Raw genomic sequence first — 23,399 nt, 5'->3', positions numbered from 1 at the left:
CGGATGCCAAGCCCGTCGGCCAGCGCAGTCGCACGAAAACAACTGCACAGTTATCTGGCGGTCGTAACTCACTACTTTTGACTGAACAGATTAAGAAGCAATGAAGCTACCCGCGTCACCAAATTCAAACTTCGACAAGCAAGAAAGCACAAACTGTGAGGGGGGGCGTGTTTCAACAGGTGTTACGAGTGCGCCTTTCTGCCCATTTCAAGACGTGCATTGCATTGCGAGTGATAGTGGCGTCAACGCCCCCTGTAGCGATGGGCGCTGAAAAGAAATGCATTTATTAATAATACTAAAATTAAACTTGTATTTTCTTAACTCGTCACGAATATATAAAATTGACTAGGAATTTTATTTTCGTTGAATGAATCCAACTGCGTCTCGTTTGAATTAAAAAACGCGTTTTTCTTTCCCAATGTTTGTTCCCTCCAAACATAGTCGCACTTCAATCGCTGCTCCCATAACCCCCCATGCTGATGTCGATGACAATCTGTACAGAACCGCTTTTCCCCCGAAGCTTCGCGACCTATTTGAATCGACCTTGGTCATGCTTGACACATTGCAATGCGCGTATCCTATATGTCTTTTTCTCTAGTTTTCAGAAAGGCAAACTGCAGTTAATATTTTAAATGGCTGTATGTTGCTATGGAAAAAGATTCGGCAGAGGCAGTCAAGACTACTTACGTATGGGAATGCGAAAACATCTCATTTAAGCAAGACATAGTGGTTTGGTTGCAGTTTGCGAATTGAGTTTATTAAATGCAATGCATTTCTTGGCGAACATTTGCCACTTCGATAGTGTCCATCCGTCCGTCCGTCTGTCCGTTGCATAACATAACGTAAGTTGCATAACACCGCGTCACCTAATTTGTCAAGAAAATAAGCGACGTATTTGCGCAATAAGTTTCTATGCTCGCAGGCATGAAGATTGTGGATTGTGTTATAGCGTGGTTTAGAAACGTGTCTTTAATCTTGCGCAGATCAGGACATTCAGTTGTGGTGAGGGACACGATGATCTGTGTTGTGCTCACATTGTGCGCTGCGGTAACGTTTCCAATTTTTCTGCGCAGCAACTGCGGCTCGTGCAATTTTTTCCGCAGTAATGTTCAGTCGAAGTTCGGCGACTGTCTTCTCTGCATTCTTTCTGTGCCCCGTGCCTAAAACGCGCCGTTACAAGCATGTTCCAGCCAGCCAGGGAGCAACCAGCCCATCTAAGTCTTTTAATTTCAATGACATTAGGGCCCAAACAATGAAACGTTCCTCCCCTTGGACCGCTTCCTAACCTTACGTGAGGCCTCCTTACAGTCAAGGACCGATGGAGGAAGCAACCGTACTTTGAAAGCTCCCTTCACCCGTCCTCGAGTAAGGAGCGGTTGCCGCATGCCTGGGTTCGAGATTCTCTTATCTTTACACGAACGCCATTATTCAATAAAAAAATGTTGTATCCTCGCATAATTTTTAAATTCAAGTGCTAATATAGAGGCGCGTGCACGCTTCCTTCTAGTTTTGTTTACTAAACGTAAAAAAGTACCACATTATAGCGCTAAACTGGATGTGCTCCGGCAACGCTGGCACGCTGGCGTTGTGCAACGCCTAGGGACGCCGCTCACGCCCGAATGTGTGACTGAAACAAACATGCCTTGGCGAGACGTACCGTGCTTGCGCTTCTCCGCAAGCGGGCCAGGCCCCGCACGTGCCCCGCACACTCTCAAGTTCCAGCGATAGTCACAGAGGGCGAAAAATCAACCACGGTGCGTTCCAGCATGAAACGCGCAAGTGCAGCTGCTGTAATGTGGTCGTACACTTTAATTCGAATTTTTTTCTGGCAGGGGCGCTCAACGCGGCTGAATATTTGGTTTATAAACGTACAGCCGTCAGCGTGCTTAACACGAACGCCCCGCAGTGTGGCCGGACAGGCTTGGACTGACGCCAGCGCCGCGAAGTGTTCTGCTTTGTTACCTCGGTATGTTTGCAGCAGCTTACTATAGCTGGAGCGCAGCTGGATTTGACTGCTCGTCTTGTCTTTCGCTTGTGCCTGACCGGCGGCGAGAGTGCGCTCACTTGACACATCCGTTCCGCCACGCTTCGCTCGTGGCTGCGGTGTCACGCGCGTCCAGAAAGCACGTTGCGGTTTGCTTATATCGGCAAAGCGAAATGGCGGGCGACAGGTCGCGCACTTTTCAGGCTTGGCCTCAAAGCTGGCGCTTTAAGGAAATGATAAATAGGAAAAGAAGAGCAAGCGCAGGTTTGTGGCACTTGTAAAGTTTGGACAATAAATAAATCTGCTTATCCGGACAGACGGACGGACGGACAGTCCAAGCCTGTCCGGCCACACTGCGGGGCGTTCGTGTTAAGCACGCTGACGGCTGTACGTTTATAAGCCAAATATTCAGCCGCGTTGAGCGCCCCTGCCAGAAAAAAATTCGAATTAAAGTGTACGACCACATTACAGCAGCTGCACTTGCGCGTTTCATGCTGGAACGCACCGTGGTTGATTTTTCGCCCTCTGTGACTATCGCTGGAACTTGAGAGTGTGCGGGGCACGTGCGGGGCCTGGCCCGCTTGCGGAGAAGCGCAAGCACGGTACGTCTCGCCAAGGCATGTTTGTTTCAGTCACACATTCGGGCGTGAGCGGCGTCCCTAGGCGTTGCACAACGCCAGCGTGCCAGCGTTGCCGGAGCACATCCAGTTTAGCGCTATAATGTGGTACTTTTTTACGTTTAGTAAACAAAACTAGAAGGAAGCGTGCACGCGCCTCTATATTAGCACTTGCATTTAAAAATTATGCGAGGATACAACATTTTTTTATTGAATAATGGCGTTCGTGTAAAGATTATAAGAGAATCTCGAACCCAGGCATGCGGCAACCGCTCCTTACGCGAGGACGGGTGAAGGGAGCTTTCAAAGTACGGTTGCTTCCTCCATCGGTCCTTGACTGTAAGGAGGCCTCACGTAAGGTTAGGAAGCGGTCCAAGGGGAGGAACGTTTCATTGTTTGGGCCCTAATGTCATGGAAATTAAAAGACTTAGATGGGCTGGTTGCTCCCTGGCTGGCTGGAACATGCTTGTAACGGCGCGTTTTAGGCACGGGGCACAGAAAGAATGCAGAGAAGACAGTCGCCGAACTTCGACTGAACATTACTGCGGAAAAAATTGCACGAGCCGCAGTTGCTGCGCAGAAAAATTGGAAACGTTACCACAGCGCACAATGTGAGCACAACACAGATCATCGTGTCCCTCACCACAACTGAATGTCCTGATCTGCGCAAGAATAAAGACACGTTTCTAAACCACGCTATAACAAAATCCACAATCTTCATGCCTGCGAGCATAGAAACTTATTGCGCAAATACGTCGCTTATTTTCTTGACAAATTAGGTGACGCGGTGTGATGCAACTTTCTCCTTCACTTTAGAAACGTGTCTGTAATCTTGCGCAGATCAGGAAATTCAGTAGTGGTGAGAGACACGATGATCTGCGTTTCGCTGACCGTGTGCGCTGCGGTAAAGTTTCAAATTTTTCTGCGCAGCAACTGCGGCTCGTGCAATTTTTTCCGCAGTAATGTTCAGTCGAAGTTCGGCGACTGTCTTCTGTGCATTCTTTCTGTGCCCCATGCTTAAAACGCGCCGTTACAAGCATGTTCCATCAGGGTAATGTTATTGCGCCAGTGCATTGCTGGGAGTCTAATGACTCAAGATATACGTTGGAGCAGAAATGCGCGCTCTTTATTAGGCGGCCACGCAAACTCTTTCGGTGATGATAGTGGTGAAGTCAACCCGCTGCCGCGCCGCAGCCACAAATAAGGAGACGTTTACCTATGCTACGGTGCCATCGCGGTAGCGAGTGCAGTCTATCCACGTAGGAAAAAAAAACGAACAATCCTAAAAACATGCCCCGACTTTTGGATGCGAAGCACTCGCGAAACTCTCAGAAGAACTTTGCAATTTACGCAGGATTTTTGTCAAGCGCTGAGCGAAGGGCGCAGTGAAGGTCACATGAACAAGTTTTTTTGCGTTAAGAGATTAACCTTCCGCTGTCACGGAGTCCTTGCTGAAAATATTACTTTGGGAGAATGCTTCTTGTTGAACGATCCGCGATTAGGAAAAGAAAAAACCTTTCTGAGGACGATATTTTAGGGTCCCGCCTTCCCTGTCCTTTCTGTTTTCATCCCTTAGACAGCTTCAAATATATAGGGCTACAGACCGGACGTGCGTCTGGTCGACCTCCCTACCTTTATTTCCTTCTTTCTTTTCCTCCTCCTCCTATCAGCATCGTCAGCGCGACGCTGTAGTCATAGAGAAATGATTCAACAAGAGCGGACACTCCCATAGAGCCCAGCGTCCAAATTGACTGCAGCGCACCAAGCCGTTGGCGTTAATACCTGAACGACACTTCCGGTTTCGGTTTTCGCCTCGCACGTATTGAATGCTAGGTGGTACGTTTTTATTTTTGCTCCTGCAGCCCAACCGCGCGTGGTCTTCGTGCGAAATCATTCTATTATTCTGTAACATTGATTGCGAACGACCTTTACAAGCCTCCATCGAATATGTGTCACATGCAATTTCATAACGACGGAAGACGCCTTGTGAAATGAGGAAATGTTTATCTTATTCTATACAAATGCTCGTTGCGGGCTTTTTGTGCATTCACTCAACGTTCTGGCACCCGGTAAGCAGCAGTAGTTCCCGTACGAAGCTCCACCAGACGACGTCAGCTGAAAAAAATTAAATTACAGACACGTGTCATTTTGGTATTAATCCATACAAAAAATCCGCATTGAGGCTAAACGTGCGAAAGTGGTGAATGGGTGGCATTGCAAACAAAAGCAATTCTCTTTTACATTCAAGGCGTAAAAAAATACCCAGCTCATCCCCAAACCATACCGTACACACCACGAAAACATTCTATTTCCAAGGATTACTCTCTTCCCAGGCCTTACTTCCTGAACGTTAAGAGAACACGAATACACGGGCTACTGCGCGTTTCCAAACGAACTTGGCTACAATAGACGCGATAATACGCTACAAATGCACAGAGGTGGCCACAGCACAGGCCCTCAACCAGGCCATGCCGGATGCTCGTAGAATTCCGTCTACTCACACTCAAGGCTAATGTGTGAGTGCAAAGCCTGCCTTCAGTCGTTGAGAAGACAGCATTTTCGAGTTGCAAGTTCCTGGCATTTGAGCTCCTCAGCTTTATCTTTTGCGCGTTCTGCTGGAGCAAGCAACACACTCCCTTGTTATCACTCTTGCCAATTGCTCGTCGTGTTTTCGACAAGTATAAGTACCGAAAGAAAGTTTACGTTGTTGCGGGGCCATAAAAATTTTCACAAACTTGTCGCAGTAAGATTCAGTACGCGCCAAACAAGCTTTGTCACCATGGCCGAGATCCTTCTCGCTGCGTCACGATAGGGGCGGCGAGCGTGCCTCGTAGGTACCAAAAAAAGTACCGAAATTACTTTTCAACAATCTTGGGCATACCAGGAGAATGCCAGCAAACTTGAAAGTAGAAAGAAATGAGAAGCAGACACAGACAAAGCGACAGGAAGGTGGCTTCCTGTCGCTTGGTCTACGTCTGCTTCTCGATTTTTTCTACATTAAAGTTTGCTGGCATTCCCCTAGTATAGCCATGTACCAACAAGCCTAACAAGCCACTCTTATGAAATCCTGGGCGTCAGAGAAAGCGCCACAAACATGTCTTGTCAGTGCATTAAAGCGCGAAACTTAACGGCGTGCGAGGGCCGAGCTGCTTTTCGCTAACCGCGTCCCAGAGCCAGGCACGGCCGCTGCGCATGAATAGTACTCCAAAAATAATGAAATGAATTACAATAATGTTGTGGGTTATAGAAAGCGTTAAAACTTGTCCTAGCAAGATTCAGTGCACGCGAAACTGCGTCACAGCACCCTGTGCGGCAAGCATGCTTAAAAACTACCTAAATAAGTTTAAATAATGTTGGGCTCATAGAAAGTGTCGCGAGCATCTCCCAGTACGAGCCATTAATTCAACTTAACTTTGCCATGAAGGCCGAGCTGCTTTTCGCTAACTGCGTCACAAGTCTAGGTTACATTTCAAGCCTAATTGTTTGAAATGCGTCGTAGACTGTCGAACAAAATTTCTCACCTTGCCGTAGTCCAATAGTACATTGGTGCCGTGTCGAAGTGCAGAAGGAACGCAAGGATTCGTCGGGAGCCCAACAAACCAGGCTAAATCCACAAATTGAAAAACAGGCAGACGGGTCACCGAACAGGCAAACGCTCAGATGCGCAGCCGGTCTCGCTAGCTTCGGTGGTGTGTCTGAAGAATGACGAATGCATATGGCGCGTCATGCGCCTGTCACTAGGCAACGAAAAAAAAGTAAGCCGGAAGGTAAAATTTAATTTACACGAATATATTCCTAGTTTTGCTGGCAAACAATAAAAAAATGAAACAATATCTGCTAATTTCAATTCACATTCTCTTTTTTCGATGCTCGTGGCTGTAAACGGTCGGCGTTAATGCTAGCGCGACGTATTTCCTGTTGCCAGTTTTCGCCGAGTGTCGGCTCCTGTTGAATTTATTTCTCTATGCTTCAGTCGACTGCACGCGGAGCATCGAATACGAGATCAAAATGTAAGAGTCAATTTCCTATTACTTTAGCACGACGAGACACAAAATTCGATAGGCTCAGTGACGATGCGTTCGATCGATTCAGCGGTGTCCTTACTACCGGCCACGAACACTTTCCTTTTTTGGCCAGTGCTTTGACAAATCCTCCTTATTAAACTTTTCTGGTCTACTAGTAGGAGCTGGCTCTCGGTTGGAGAGGATTGTACACGAACAGTATACGATTTTAACTTCAATGTTTAAACTGTCAGCAGAGCGTGCACCGATGGCCCTTATACCAGAACAAGCTTATTGTGTTATTCAGAGCAATAAGCTATACAGTAAGATTAGTAAGTTCTTTATTGGAGGATCGCTCGTGACAAGGTTATGAATGGTGCCGCTCCACCTGCCATTTGCGGCAATAAACGTACGTGGATAGCGATGTAGATGGGAGGATGATCGTTGAGCAGAAGTTATTCAGTAACAAGCTGAAGGAGCCGCTGGCTCGTACAGAACGTATAGATAACCCGTGCCTTGACATGACTGCCGCAACTTAATTTCTGAGAGACATTCGATCCGTCAAGACAGGTCACTGTTTCAGGGCGATATCATGCTCTTGCTGGCCAAGATCAGGCTGTATCGTCATTGCTCTACCGAGAAAGCCGGTTTCTTTCTAACAGGTCAGCAATCTTGTCGTCAGCGTTCGTAGTGAAAAACGTTGGTACAGTCCAGCACTCATTGTTGCCCTGCCTAACTCGGCATTTTTGCCCGGCCAAGTTATGCACTGGCCTAACTTGCTGAGTGAGACTTTTCAATCAGCAGATTGATCTGACAGTGCACGAACCGTTAGTCCCAAAGTAGTATTTATCGGTGCCACGTTCATGCAGAGGTAGTAGTAGTAGAATTACTTTGTAGGCTTTGACGTACTAGGCCTAGGAAGATAGCGAAGCGTGCATGTACCATGGCTACGAACGAAGCGATTGGTACGACTTCATTGGATAAGTGATGTGGTGATCAGAGACGGCACTTGTCGAGACTAAATATTATATTTTACTATACGCATATTTTTTAGATATTTACGCTCCACGAGAGCAAACGCTATATCGATGGTATGACTAGAGAGCCGGTAAACAATGAAATGCGCTGGAAATTTAGAAAATTTCAATATTAGGTGCCAGTCGTGCTAGGCGAAGCAAGAACTTGGTGGTATTAAGCAGCTTTAACGTTTTCAATGTGCACATACTCCACCTAATTTACCCTGGAAGTGGTTAAGCACGTACGAAAACATACATGTACTGAAAACTGAGGCGTTAAACCACGATGTGCATTCGGTTCATTCAAGAAAAGATGGGGACAGGGTGTTGTATAAGACACTAATGGGAGGAACTCGAGCATATATTACATATGATTACGAGAGGGGGCTATGTAGCACAACCGCGTAGTCGGCTGGCAAGGGCATTGTAGACTTAAATACTCCATGCGAGAATGAACTACGCGGCTGAAATACACCGGCCTATCACTCCTTTCCTCCTTGCTAACTAGAATGCACGAAATTTACAGTAGTGTGGAGTAGGGATAGGGGCTCCTGTACAGGAGGTGCTCCGTTCAAATACTCATTCAAGTCACTACATTCTTTTGAAGCTCATAATGCCACCTGAAACCGAAAAAACGGAACAGGTGCGAATGAAAGATGGAGGAGGGAATTGTAATGCATTTACTTCGTAAGTTCGCTTTGCTAATGGTCATCCGGCTTCCCTAATAAGTGTGTCCAATCATGACTGGCTGAAGTTTTCTCTTGTTTATTTGGACCCTCAACAAGCGTGAAGAGGAAATGAAAGAATGAATTCTGGGGTTTTAAGTGGCAAAACCCGATGGGATCATGAGGCACGCCGCAGTTCAAGAATGCGGATTAATTTTGACCACCAGGGTATCTTTAACGTGGCCCCGATGCACGAGGCACGGGCATTTTTGCATTGCGCTTCCATTGAAAGGCGGCCGCCCCGGCCGGGATTTCATACCGTGACCTCGTGCTTAGCAGCACAACACCATAGCCGCTAAGCCACCGCAACGGGTCGTTAAAAGAAAAAAACCAAAGGATTAGAATCATTACACTAACTCAAGGATTGCCGAATCTCGACAATCAACGGAAGGAACACATGCGCCACTGTTACTTGTTGCCTTCGAGCAGACCCGTGCTGTAGGAGACATAAATTTACGCTGGCTTTAATATACGAGTATGTGCACCATACGTATACACAAGTTTTGTTTCAACCGGGCAGCTTGCGCCGCAGTAGAACTAATTAGAACTCAGTAGAACTCGTAGAACTCAGCTTCATTCTAAGAATAGCAAATGCAAATCTTGTCGTTGAGTCGGCGTGCGCCTCAAACATGGTTGTTTACTGTATCACGAAAAAAAAAAACGTAACTTGGATTTGTCAAAGCAACGTCTGTCCAGTGGCTTCAAATCACTTCGCGTATCCATAAATTATCCCTCTTGAAGCTCATTCATCTTCGCAAATTGCTTCTTTAACTAGAATTTATCCCACTTTGTGCGTGACTTCTAGTTTTACGGGGTTTTCAGAGCATTACAAGCAAACATGATCGCCTTACAACATAAAAGCAAAATGATTACGTCTGTATTACGCTTGATAATGTTTACGAAACAGCCTCAGAAATTCACAATGTATAAGTTCCGGCGTTTTTTGAGCGCCCAGTGTTGGGCATATCAATAGTCCGTTAACACTCAATACGTGTTATGGCAGGTGATCCTCAGTCTAATATATTGACAACAAAAATACATTGTATTCAAAATCTCCGAAGCTGAACTTGTCTACAGATTTTATTAACTCTACTGTATGAACTATAAGAACTGTGCGTCAATGTAAACAGTACTTCGGCGTACCTTCACATTAACAGAGGTTTCTAGAATATACATATTATATACGCAGGCATGATACGCTAGCATGCTGATGCATTTTGAATTGACAGCACACACACAAAAAAAGGAAGAGCGGCGTTATCAAGCCCCGATTAAGCCAATAACTTTAGTGTGTTTATTGGTTGTTTTGTTGTTGCGTTTGCAAGAGGTTTGCAAGCAGTGCACCCTCATCAAGAGGGCAGCGAATTTTCTGCATTCCATACGAACCGATTACATGGCGCGCCGATCATTAACCTAGATGTTCGTCATTTCCTACAGCCGCCCGAACGCAAACAGTGATTTACCAACATGCTGTGGCGCACTGACCCAGCAGAGGTCATTAACGCTAATCAATTTCGCGAAAGTATATCAGCCAATCAACCTGTCTTGCTATCAATTAAGACTGTTCTAATAAGCACTGCTAAGGTAAGCGAAAGGCCTCTAGCCACATCGGAAAAAAATGAAAGGAGGTCATGCCTTTTTAAGCTCTCCGAAAATTTCAATGCTGCAAAGTGAATGAAAAAAATTGAAAACATGCTCGACTTTGAAGCGCAGCAGAAACGTGTAGCGCTCTTTCACTTTTGAAGATTACAAGACGTAGTCTTGCTCTGCGAGCTTGATTCAGCCTCGTTGCGATTGCGTTGTACGGAACGGAGCAAATAAGCGCGTGCTTGTTTGTGCTGTGGCGTCGATGCTTAACCGAAGCTGTCGCCTTTACATGGGGGCAAAAGCGGTGGAGCGCAAACGACTGCAGAGCTAGTCTTTATATCGAAGCCCGCCTCTATTTATTTCCAACTTGTTGAAGCGCGGGCAAAACCACACATACACAGCAGACACACGCGGCAACGCACAGTGATTTGTAGCGCTGTCTAACTGACGCATGCGCCTGTTGGACGTGTCTGTGTCCTTGTGCCTGCGTTACAACAAAGTAGACGTCTTACCAACAAGCCCGGCAACCATACACGAGCTTTTGCAATGAAACTCGCTCGCGATTCTCTATTGCTATATTTATTTCTCGCCTTAGATCCTTTGCACGAAATCATTCGAGTTAAAGACGAAAAATTTGGGAAAAGATTCATGTCATGCAAATAAACTTACAGCAGCTTTACTTAAGCAAACATCTTGTATTTAGGGTTCTTTATTTTTGGTGTACATCGTGACGTGAAATTCAAAGGTATATATTTTTTAATTTATGCCTAACACGTTTAGCGCTTTTCTGCTTTCGCACATCACTGCCTTGCAAAAAATTTCCAAAAGGAAGAAATAGAATAAGACAGCTGCACGAACATACCCTTCTAGCATGCTAATATTTGTCGGTGGCAGCAGGATTTACCGCCAGTCTCTCCTAGGTTATTGAAATACATACAGAGTTACTTTGCTGCTCGCAAAACTATCTTTACAATTAAGGCCTGAAACAATGTGCCAGATGGGAGAAAAACTAGCCGATTCGATGCACAAAGCGAATGACAACGCAAGGGTGTCGAGCATCCGTCGTCCTGTCACCCGAAATGTAAGCGGAAAATGGCCGTTATTATTGTGTTTTCTGCAAGACCAGAGAGAGAAGTCGTTAGGGAAAGGTAAGGTGTTGAACGAGGTGTTGAACGTAGACCACCCTGCACTGGGGAAGCGGGATAGGGGATTGAAAGAGGAGAAGGAAGAAAGAAGGCCACAGGCTCCACTGTAACGCACACAAGCTTGCACCATCTGAGTAAGTCACAGGCGGTCGTACAGGCTGGTGCATCTCAAGAAACGCACCAGCGCCTTTGTGGCCTTGCACATAGCAGACGCCCGAAGCCACGGGCCCAAGATCTTATCCTCTGTAAAAGGATGGTCGCCTAAGTACTCCAAAGCTGTACGAAGGGCACTCCTCTCACCTTCGTATGTAGGAGAGTCACAACGGATATGTTTGGTCGTTTCTTCGACACCACATCTATTGCGACGGGTACTGTCCACCATTCCAATAAGGAATGAGTAAGCATTTGTTAAAGAAACTCCTACTCGCAAGCGGCACGGCAGCGTTTCTTCGCGTCAGTTATAAACAAGTAAAAGTTGCAATGTTATATGCTAGTCCACGGCATATAGGCGCCGGTCGGTGAACTCAGGTGTGTTTCATTTTCTTACAATAATAATATGGGCCAGACCACTGAGGTGCCGCGCTGCATTCATTCTCGACAATGGTATCGAGGTGCTTTCACATACATAATGTGCGGCAGCTTTGTCGGCACTTTCATTGCCAGCTTTGTTACAGTGGCCGGGTACCCACTGAAATAAGATGTCGTGGCTTTCGCCCGCCACTTGATGGTAGCATAATCGTATCTCTATTACCAATTGTTCGCGTGAGCCATGGCGCAGAGAGAGAGAGAGAGAGGGAGCAAGGCAAAGGAAAGACAGGGAGGTTAACCAGAGATTATCTCCGGTTGGCTACCCTTTAATGGGGGATGGGCAAAGGGATGCGATAGATGAGAGAGAAAAGGATGAAAAATTAAAAAAATTAAAGAAGAAAAAGCATACGCTCACACACCTATACACGATACAGACAAATTGTTTCTGTGGGCACTGTTACGCAGTCTGCAAAGGCGTTGCTAGTGTTGCGCACTGTCACTGTACAATCCTACGCCACACAGTGCACAGTCACAATTTGTCAGAAAGTCCCGTGGCTTTTAAGTACCGCAGCAGCGCCTTCATAGCGGATCGCGCTGATGTTCGCGTTGGCCAGTTTCCAAGGATGTTGTTTTCTGTCATTGGGCGCTTGTCCAGTGTATCTAGGGTGGCTGAGAGGATTGCTCTTTGCGGGTTTAAACGAGGGCACTCACAAAGAAGGTGCGCGGTTGTGCCATTGCACCCGCAGAAGTCACAAAGTGTGCTGTTGGCCATTCCGATAAAAAAGGAGTACGCATTCGAAAATGCTACTCGAAGCCATGGACGGACTAGGCGCGTGCCGTTACATCGTGAAAGTTCGGGCGGAATAAGGAGCTGTAAATTAGGGTGCAGGGTATGAAGGCGTGCACTTGCGAACTTGGATGAATTCCACTGAGCTAATGTTAGGTCACGCGCAAGTGCGGAAAGTTTTTTTGCTGCGTCAGCTCTCGAAAGAGGAATGGCAACGCAGTTGACGCTTTCATGGGCAGATCGGGCAGTTGGGTCTGCGTGGCGCAGAGATGATACGAGTGATTGCAGGGCTGCCTTTGAGTCACAGAATACAGCCCAGTGGTGTGGTGATTGTCACTGCTCATACATCACTGGGCTGCGAAGGGCGGAAATTTCGGATCCTGTCAATGTTGTGACGTCGCTGATCTTGAACTTCTTGCAGATTGACATCGACGGAATGACTAGCGTACCAGTAGAACTGGTTAGAGTCGAAGAGCCATCTGTATACACGTAAAAGGGATTTGAGTGTGAATCACGCAGTAGGATATAGAGCGACTCAATTCATTGCTTAAGTTCGCAAGCCGGACTTCTTTCCAACTTCTGGAATGGAAAGCCCCACTTTGTGGCTGCCGGAGGCACAACAAAGGACAAGGGGATCTTGCTGTAGGCGTGAAATCGGACGGAAGAGAGGATCGGTACTTGGCTGCAGCGCCCAAAAAAATTGAATCTCGTGTACTTTCCGAGAGCAAAACAAGGCGTTCAGACTGGAGAATGGAAACGTGACGAACATAATTTCTAAGAGTGCCTATGACGGTATATGTACTGATGGCATGTTCCTTGGCGATGACAATTGTTGCGGCTGTTGAGACGCATAGCGGTGGCCTCAGAACTGTTCTAAGTGCTTTAGCTTGCATGCTCTCAAGCACTCTGAGATGTCTCCTCCGGGTGCTTGACATCACGGGGATGCAGTAATGCAAGAAACCCATGAAGTGCACTTTGTGCAGTTGAAGCATAGAACGCACCGACGGTTCCCATGCTTTTCGAGCAATGTCTTTGAAACGGTGACTGATTGAGAGGAGTCTCTTCCTTAGGCAGGATACATGAGGGCTTCAGAAGAGGTCGCGGTCGATAGTGATCTCTAAAACTCAATGAGTTCTCTTGTATAAGATAGGCTGGCCATTATTAGACACCGGATAACCAGTCATAAATTTCCCCGAGAAGGTGACTAGTGTGCCTTTTTTGTTGAAATTCTGAGGGCTTGTCTATAAAGATAAGTACACGTCATCATTGCAGCCTTTTGTAACCTTGCGCGAACCTGCAGCCTGGTAACTCCTGACGCCTAGATGCAGATGTCATCTACGTCAATTGACAGACTGAGCAACTGTGGCAGCAATTCCGCCAGCCCAATCAAAGCCACGTTGAACAAAACTGGGCTCAAAACGACACCTTCTGGAACATTACGGCTGGTGTAATGGTCGGAAGTTTAACTGATCTCGGTGACTACAAAGATGCTCTTTTCAGTCAAGTAACTCCGAATTTATCAGAAAGTGTGGCCTGCGGTAGCAGTAGCCACGATCGCATGAAGAATAGCGTCGTGAGAAACATCATAAGCGCCCGTCACATCTAAAAAGAACGCTACAGAGAGGCATTTGGATTATTTATGTTGTTGAATGGAGGACAATAGATCAATGACGTCTACCGACGAACGGCCGGGACGGGACGGGACGAACGGTTATCGCATCAGGATAAACATTGTAATGCTCAAGAAACCACTCGAGGTGTGTGAGGATCATCCTTTCCATCAACTTGCCAACACAGCTGGTGATAGCGATAGGTCGATATGATGTCGGTTGAAGGGGAAACTTTCCATGCTTTAAGATTGGGACAAGTTGGCTACGCTTCCACTCATAAGGAACAACTCCGTCACTCGATGAGACGTTGAGATGACGCAGCAGGATCTCTAGTGTTTCATGGTCAAGGTGGCGGATAGCAGCGTACGTGATGTTGTCGGGTCCGGGTGAAAAGTAACGCCTGCAAGTGGCTAGAGGAGCCTCAAGTTCTTTCATGGAGAAAGGTTTGTCCATTGCCGAAACATGCATGGAGGCAACTTCGTAAACTTCAGTACTCTTTAGGAGCTCTCTGCCACCTACAATTGCCTCACAAAACACTTCGCCAAGATCCACTTCCCGACAGCCTTGGTGGAGAGCCAGTGCCTTAAAGGGGTGGCATTGCTGAGAAGAAGAGCGAAGGCCTCGGAGAATTCACCATATGCGAGAGAGAGCTTTGCGTGGGCCCAACGAGTTACAACATCCTTGTCATTGTTCGTTGTCTAATTTGTCCACGCGACTACGTATATTCTTATGCGTGCGCCTGGCCACCCTAAGGTCAAGGATCGATTTTGTGCGTCTATATCTCCTGTTTGCGCGGGACGTACTGCTCGAATCCTTTCTAACTCAACGTCAAAGTCCGTGCGAGTAGCTCACCATGAGAAGCAGCGCGTTGTAGAATGCATCGCCTCCGCAATCACAAGCTCTATAAGGCCGCCCTTGCACTCAGCGTTCGCAAAGGCTTCAAATGCAGGCCAGTCAATCGCTCGAGAGATCATAGGAGAAGACATACTGCTTAGATCTTTGATGACAACGTAAGTAGGAATATGGTCACTTCCACGCGTTTCCAAGTCAGTAAGCCAGTAGACGATCGAAGTAAGGCATCGTGACACAACTAAGATCTAGGCAGCTGCTGTAGGATGACCCTTTCCAGAATGCTGGGCTGCCGTCGTTGACAAGGCAGAGGTGATGGTCTGAAGCAAGAGATACAACAATTTTGCTTCTTGAATCGGTTCTTGGACTTCCACAAATTGGGTGGTGAGAATTTAAATATCCTGCCATTATCCAAGTACTGGAGGTCGTCAACAAAACATTTTCAAGCCTTTTGCAGTCTAAACGTCTTCATGGGGAAATAAAGCTTGCGATTAGTGTGAAAGAGAGCCTCTTCTTTATGCTAAAGCAAGTATACTGGTTGTCGTCATGGGGAGGGGCGGCTTGTGCCACGTAAGTGAGGTCCTTGCGAACATAAACGAGGTCGTTGCTGCTTTTCTCACACGTGGTGGAAATAAAAGATTCGCATCCTGATAGTCTAAGGGTGTTTGTCACGTTTGGTTCACAGATGACTAGCACCAGAAACCGATTTACATATAAAAATGGGCGAAATCGGAAATGCGTGATTTCAGGCATCTCGCACTCCACTGAAGAACTGAGGCATTCTTGACTTCTTCTTGAAAGGGTCGCTTCTGCAGAAGTGTGTGAGCCATGCTTCTAATGAAAGCTTTCAAGCACAGGAGGAAGTGCATCCAGCACTTGTAAAGCGCATCGAGCAGTCGAAGTGTGCAATTTCCAAAAGTGTGTGAATCGCAGCCATTAGCGACTTCAGCAGTATAACCACCAGCACATCCTGCTCAGGCAACTTGTCGGAAGCAGGAGATACGTTCGATGAAGCCGACGTACGCTGCTTAACCTGAGCAGGTAGGCGTGCATTTGGCAGTGCAGGCCAGCAACGTCACAAGCACTTTTATGGCCTTTTTTGTCATTCATAACGTTGCGTCTGGTCTCGAGCAATGGCTGCTGTTCACAATTCGAGGTGGTGACGCAACTCGATTAGGTTGGCGCTGTAGGGGATCTTTTACCATCTTTGGTGAACGTTGGTGGTGGCGGCGGGACCACCGTTTTTTTTCACAGGAACGGCTGCTGCCCGGTGCGTAGAGCCTTCGCTTACCATTTTCTTAAGTATACTCCACTCCTTCTTTATTCTAAGGCAATTTTTCGACGTGGCTTCATGCGATCCTTTGCAGTTCCTGCACTTAAGTACAGTCGCTTGGCAGGACTCCGTGGTGTGGGACTCAGCGCAGCGCGCACATGCTGCCGCGTTATTAGAAACGCCTCTGATGTGACCCAACCGAAGGCACTTGTGGCACTGCAGAGGTTTCGGAATGAATGGTTTTACGGGGTGACGGGAATGGCCCATCTTGACATTGGATGGTGTGGTGTTGCCATTGACGACAATCTTCACACAGCGTGAATTGCCCATCCGAGATACCTGCATGATGGTAGCATCAGGAGTTGCTGTCTTGACTAGGATAGGCCACTCTTCATTGGTATTGCAAAATCTACGTCGTAGATGGCGCCTGTTGCTGTATGCTTGTCCACTGGAATGTGGGAGCGCACTCCGGGCCCATATAACGTAAAACTATTCCAATGTGTTTTTATTCCGATCTCCTGATGTCAAACTTGTGTAACTACCGACGCAAGCATCGGGAAGTCATCTGCGGGATTGCCGCAGGGTTGTAAAATGCTCCCCTCGTTCATAGGAGGTCACTTTTGTTTGCTTGAAAAACGAATAAGATTGCGCACACTGAGCTGCTTGTCTTATCTAATTGGCTCACAAGAGGCGAGGAGCATGCTCAAGTAGAGAGGGATTCGATGGGGCCTAGCCACTGCACTGAATATCAATAACCGGATGAAGAGGGTGGTGCCGGCGTCTGCGATTCGTCCGCTTTCTCTTACTTAGCGGCGGCGTGCAATCGCTGCGGCATGTAACGGAAGCTTAAGAATGGCGCTAAAACGGATCCTCAACAAAGAAGAGTTGGCAGAACGAGGTCGTAAACGTACCGAAAGTTCTCCCAAACGTTAGACGACCACGCAAAATGTTTTATTACACGCAAATAAACCCACGATCTCCGGCAGGTGCGAGTAGCCAGTGCCTCAGCCATCCGCGGCAGCTACCTTTTATTCCTTTCGGAACGAGAAAGCCGGAGGCTATTCAGTAGAAAATTCAGTTTTGTTCGGCATTTTATTCCATTTTTAACGCGTACACGTCACTGTGATGCCGTGAGTTTTTGCGGTTTTGTGACGTCGCGTGACAGGCAGGTGAAGCGGGCGCAGCCCGAAAGCTTTTGACCAATATCTGAGGGCTAATGGCGAAAAGGCGTCGAATGAAAAATAACTCTTTTTCTTTTGTTAAGTCAAATTATACATAATCCGTGTGTACACGTCATATTTGATGGGGAGCTATCGGGGTTTTTGTGACGTCGCGTGACAGACAGGTGAAGTGGGGGTGGCCCAAAAAGTTTTTGACCGATCGCGGAGGGTTGACTGCAAAATTGGAATACAAACTATGGAATAGCTTTACGTTATAGCGCCCCTGATACCGTTCAAATAGGTTACTGCACGCAAGATGTCGAAAGTGGTTCAGTGCACGACATCGACGGCAAGTATATTCTTGTGAGTGTTAATTCTTATACCGGTTATCTCATTCGGTACTAATATTTCAAGAAAGATCGAGACAGCTTGCCTATTCAGGTGGCTCAAATTGTCCAAGGGAACCACCAGCATGAAGGGTATGACGGGGGCTTGAGGACGGCTCGTAAACTGTACTCTCGACGTACTTGAAGGCGAAGGGGTCCTGAGACTCCTCCGCATTGCCTTGCGGCTTCGCACGGTTTCGAAGCCGTCTTCGCAGTCTTCTCCGCTGGCCGAGTAGAGTGCTGTGCTTTCACTGACGGCATCGTTCAGTTCACTGTCACGCTTCCGCCATGGCACCGCTGATCGTGAGGCCAGGCGTGGAGCAAGCCGGGCCATTGCCACTTCCATCACTGCCGGCGGGAGACTGATGTCACGTAGATAAACGCCGCGAAAACCGAAAATCAGCAGGATACGGGAAAGCACCGGGTAATTTGAGAACCAGAAGGGAAATTGAGCCAACGAGCTTGCAGCTATCGCGTATTTTTCCGCCTCTTACCTCTTTCATTACATTCTTTTCTGTTACAGTGTAATTCGTGGTACGGAAGAGAAGCAAATTGAAAAAGTTGCCCAATAGCAGCAGGTATAGAGAGACTGCTCACGTGGCATACAGCGCAGCCCGAACCTTGGAGCTTTCTGTGCAAACGCAGAATGTATAAAACGTTGACATTGAAGTTCTTTTCTTTTCCACTCAATTTATGCGGTTTTCTAAAAAAATACAACAAAAAGAAAAAAAAACGCACATTTCTGTGTGCTCAGAATTCTGGCAGTGGCAGTGCTGCCTGATTTGTAAACAAAACGCACAAAGTTTGGAAATGCCAACACGACCCGGGGCGAGGGATTTATGGAGTTAAGACTTATTGTGACGCCATCAACGTATTCAATGTATGTTGACACTGTCGATTATCAGCGACAGAAAAGCATCCTGCTAAGAGATTTCCACGTTGCAGCATTGTTGATGACCGGTGATCCAAAGGTAAAGCCACCTGAGCCTATGTGTGCAATATTAAGTAAAATGTGCACTCGGATGTCAAGACATGGCACTGATAACTTGATATGCTCTTTCAAGAACGCAGTGTGCTGCATACTTACATTTCCGTGGCTGATTATGAAGAAAGTATCCCCTGAAGTCCCCTGTCGGATGATGTAGACGCCAGGAGGGTAGAAATCCTGCACGGAGCGAACACTTGCTATCAGTTCTTGTTCTGCTTGCGCCTATCTTACGCCTTTTCAGTCGCGGTCTACACATTTGTGTGCGCGACTTTTGTTTTGGTCAATTGTATGCTGTGGTGGCAAGGAGACAGCCACGCACATCGAACTTAAGGTACTAACCACCCGCGCACTAAATGCGGGCGCACATCGCTTCAGCGCACTTACTAAGGGCAACACTTGACCACTTTGCTAGACTCACACCACGTCTGACGGGTTGTTTGACGTTCCACATTGCTTTAGCAACGTAGAAGGAATCAAAGAAATTTTCCCTTCTGGCGAGATATGCAGCCAATACATTCAGTTATGGGCATGCTTTGACCCGGCTTTTTCATTATGTTTGGCTGAAAACATATTATGCCTGCCAAAATCATTATTTTATTTGTCTGTAATAGGGAGCACTCGCTACGAGATGCACAAAGCATTATCCTGTCACTTTGACTTTCTTTAAATGCTGTGTGCAGCGCCTCGGAATAAGATTATGCAGCTTCAGCGCATTTATTGGCAGTTCATCGTAACTCTTGACTCAAGGGGATATAGTGGTCGTTGATAGAGCCGTAGGATACACGAAGGTAGATACATGGTAGTGAGTGTCAGAAAACTTCGAGACTGGCTTTGTTAGGAGAAAGTGATTTATTACGGTGCATTCAAACCATGTCTCCTTTGAAATGCCCCATTGCGCAGCAGTATAGCACTCCTAGCTTTCCTGGAACTCTGCGAATACGTCCCGCAACTCTTTTTTCCCGAAGGAGTCGAGCGTCCCTTTGCAATTCTAACTTGATCAAGGCAATCGCGCCAAAATGGCGGCTTTTGATGTGGATTTTTTATTATTGAGAAGGGAGTGAAATAAATTGAAGTCAAATCTGTGGTAGAAAGTTCGTTTCCGACGAGAAACTCACGTATAGGTGGAGTGACAGGGTGCATTGTCACTGTGCAGCATCCACACAACTAGGCCTTCCTGCGCACCACATCGGGCCCTCTTCTCCGAACGGTCTCTCTCAGACACCCTATAAGTTGGCAGTAAAACCCGTTCCTCATATTATGGCCATTCGGGAGAATTCCTAATGCACAGTGCCGTGAATTATAAAAAAAAAAACACGATAAGCAAGCACTTTGTCGTGCTCAAGACATGCGTACCCCCCATTCCCGCCTTTCTACGTCTTCTTACCTTTCCTGTCTTTTTTTTTTCGTGGCGGTTGTGGCGACGTTAGACTTTTGAACTTCGACGGCTGTTGCTTCACCTCGGGGTTGTAACCCTACACCTAGTTTTAGTCTGTAATGATTATCTTTGACGTGAAAGGCAGTGGCACTGCTGCCTGCTTCGGCCATCTTGGCCATTTGTCAAGTTTAGCTCTCGCTTATTTCGCTCTCTTCCCAAAATTAAAGACCCAGCTCACAGGTGGCCATTAAAAAAAAAATTAAATTATGGGGTTTTACGTGCCAAAACCACTTTCTGATTATGAGGCATGCCGTAGTGGAGGACTCCGGAAATTTCGACCACCTGGGGTTCTTTAACGTGCCCCTAAATCTAAGTACACGGGTGTTTTCGCATTTCGCCCCCATCGAAATGCGGCTGCCGTGGCCGGGATTCGATTCCGCGACCTCGTGCTCCGCAGCCCAACACCATAGCCACTGAGCAACCGCGGCGGGTACACAGGTGGCCATTGCAGTTCAATTGATTAAACGAAACTCGCATCGCTAGTTTGGAAAACAGACCTCCAGGACATATTCTCAAAGCGGCAGGGTCTCTGGGAGACCTGTATTGATGTGCAAGGGAACTATTTTGAAGGTGAGAGTGTTTGAATTACTCTCTTGAAAACAGAGACAATCTCTAAAAATTTTAATGGCACCCCGTTTTCGGTCTCGGTAAGGCATCACGCTGCAGAGCGCCACGCTGCGTAGCGCGGACACGACAGGAAGGAGACTCGGACGACACTCAGCGGTGCGTGTCCTCCTCTATGATTTTTGCCGTGTCCTTTTTGTGCTGAGCAGTGAATAATGTGGTACAATTTTATGCTAGAAACCACATGACAAGCCCTTCGATGGACTGGCCATTGTCATGATGGCAAAGCCATTTAAAGGTACGATTAGCTTGCCAAGAAGCCATCACATGCGAATATTAAACGCGGAGAAAGAATTGAAGTGATAATTTATTACTACACACGAAGAATGTATATCTTTTGCGAGTGAGGTAGCAAATCATAACGAAAATAACCGTGAAGTCGGCGAATTGCTTCGGGAAGCATTGAGCCAGGGGTTGTAGAATTTAGGCAAGCTCCCCTTTACACAGCTGCTTTGAGAAACGAAGCTAAGCAATATGTACTCAATGATTTAGAGAACAACACGATTTCTGGACCGTTCTGCGCCAGTCAATTTCTGCATGCATTCAGCGCATTCAGGATGAGATGTTGCATGGTATTGGTGGCTGCCAGCACATCTAGCCTTGCTGGAATGGCAGGGAATTGCTCCGGCGGAGCGCCACGTTTCAACAGAGTTTGAAGAACCTGGAACTTATTCAACCTGGCAATTCATCACTCATTGTTCCTGGTTACTTTGTCTTACCTGAATTGGCATGTAACATACTCACACGAAGATACAGTCACACGTTACACACGCACAAAATGTGGATACATTAAACCTCTAAGCTGACCTTCGCCTTTTGATTCTACTTGTGCTTTAGTTTTCGATGCATAAGAAAACATCTCAGGGCCAGCATTCGCTCAAGCTGTGGGTAAGTAAACGGAATTCACTTATTAGAATTGGCGCAACCCTATCGCAGTGACTAAGAGACGCAATCCTGTGAGGCTAAAAGTGTGGGCGAATATTGGGCAGCGTTTGACAGGTCACTATCATCTATGGCGCCAATTCTCTTAGGGAACCACATCGCGAGTCTGATAGAATGGGAGCTTTGAACAGATCATGTCCGTTTTTCTTTCCTTTTTCCAAGCGAACGCTGGAACAGTACTCCTATACAGTACTCCTATTACTCTGCTGTTATATATATTTTCACAATACACTTGCAAGAGACACTGGGTAACATACCACTTCCAGTACGTCTGACATCTTGGCCAGGATCTCGTTGGAAAGTGTTTGCAGGAGAGGGACGCTGCATTGAAAACAGAGAAACTATCAGCCAGTGGTCGGCAAGAAGATGAAACTAGTGGTCGGCAAAAACAAGGTGAAACTCCAGTGTTATAAGGGCGATGGTAAATAAGGCGTTTAACAAATCAAAAAGAGCGACATTTCTCAAAAGATAGATAAGTCATTACTGTTTCCTAATGTAACATGCGAATTGTATCTCAGTCGCGTTGGGCGCTGTTGCATACTAAACGAATAGCAGATTCCAATGTGATAATTCAGAGCATGCGTGTCGCTATACTGAATAGTGCTAGTGATGTTTTCGCTAATGCGAATGCGATATTAAGCTTCATGCATCGACGCAACATACAGGTCTGTGCAGTATAGCCAGACTAATATGAATGCCGAATTCCAAACTTGAAAATAATTTCCCCAGATTTATTTAGTGCCTTTCTCATAATCCCAATTTAGAATCTGGGTAGGTCCATTTCCCATTCAAGAATGAAACGAAGTGACATGACGCGCATTTACTAGATGTCGCAGTGATGCACCGGTATGTTTTGAACCCCCCTTGCGCCATTAAAAACCACATATCATCATCATAACGTTTTGAACCCGCTCTTGTCCATTGTATACCGTGCAAGCTAAAACGGTAATCTAAATTTGAGGGCACTGTTACCTGCCATGTTGACAGACACTTTGGTTGACGTAAAAAAAAATGAGATTATTTTATTTCTGCAAGACATCATTTACCTCCATTGCTTGCGCAATTTACTCAAGACCCCCGGCATAACGGACTCTTCGGTGTAATGCAAGAAGACTAAGAAGAAAGAAAAGCAAAAACAAACGAGGCTCTTGGTTCATTTTACGTCATTACTGCATTGGGTGACTTGATGCCGCGGGAACGCACCGGGCAATGCTGGCAGATCTCCGCATAACGAATCTATATGCCTGACAGTTGAACAATTGATGACTGTAGCCCATGTTAATAGTGGATAACTACCAATCGCCGTAAAACAAAATAGTACCACTATATATATATATATATATATATATATATATATATATATATATATATATATATATATATATATATATATATATATATATATATATGCCTGAACAGGTGTGGCGACTATGTCGAAAAATAGTGTAAGGTACGTAGAACAGTACGTTCTATTTGTACTTACCTGTATGTACCTTACTTTGGATAACAAAAATAGGCGCATAGAATTTGTGATTCGCCCTCGCATATATATATCATCGTCGTCGTCAGCCTCGTTACGCCCACTGCCGGGCAAAGGCCTCTCCCATACTTCACCAACTACCCCGGTCATGTTCAAATAGTAGCCATGTTTTCCCTGGAAACTTCTTAATATCATCCAGCCACCTACCTTTCTGCCGTGCCCTGCTACGCTTCCTTACCTTGGAATCCAGTTCCGTAACCCT

General features: G+C 46.5%; 1 protein-coding gene across 2 annotated transcripts in view; it reads right to left on the bottom strand.

Moving 5' to 3' along the window:
* LOC139052148 (cGMP-dependent protein kinase, isozyme 1-like) overlaps positions 1-23,399 on the bottom strand; it is a 455,731-nt gene that overhangs the window by 250,399 nt on the left and 181,933 nt on the right. For both annotated transcript variants that reach the window (XM_070529239.1, XM_070529240.1), the window contains 2 exons: positions 21,915-21,978; positions 18,756-18,833 (listed from right to left, as the gene is read on the bottom strand). In XM_070529239.1, coding sequence (XP_070385340.1) covers positions 18,756-18,833; positions 21,915-21,978 — 142 coding nt within the window. The remainder of the gene's footprint in view (positions 1-18,755; positions 18,834-21,914; positions 21,979-23,399) is intronic.

The sequence above is a fragment of the Dermacentor albipictus genome, unplaced genomic scaffold (assembly GCF_038994185.2).
Source record: "Dermacentor albipictus isolate Rhodes 1998 colony unplaced genomic scaffold, USDA_Dalb.pri_finalv2 scaffold_19, whole genome shotgun sequence".
Classification (NCBI taxonomy): Eukaryota; Metazoa; Arthropoda; class Arachnida; order Ixodida; family Ixodidae; genus Dermacentor; species Dermacentor albipictus.
Note: the sequence above shows the minus strand (reverse complement) of the source record. Positions and strands in the feature narration are given on the sequence as shown.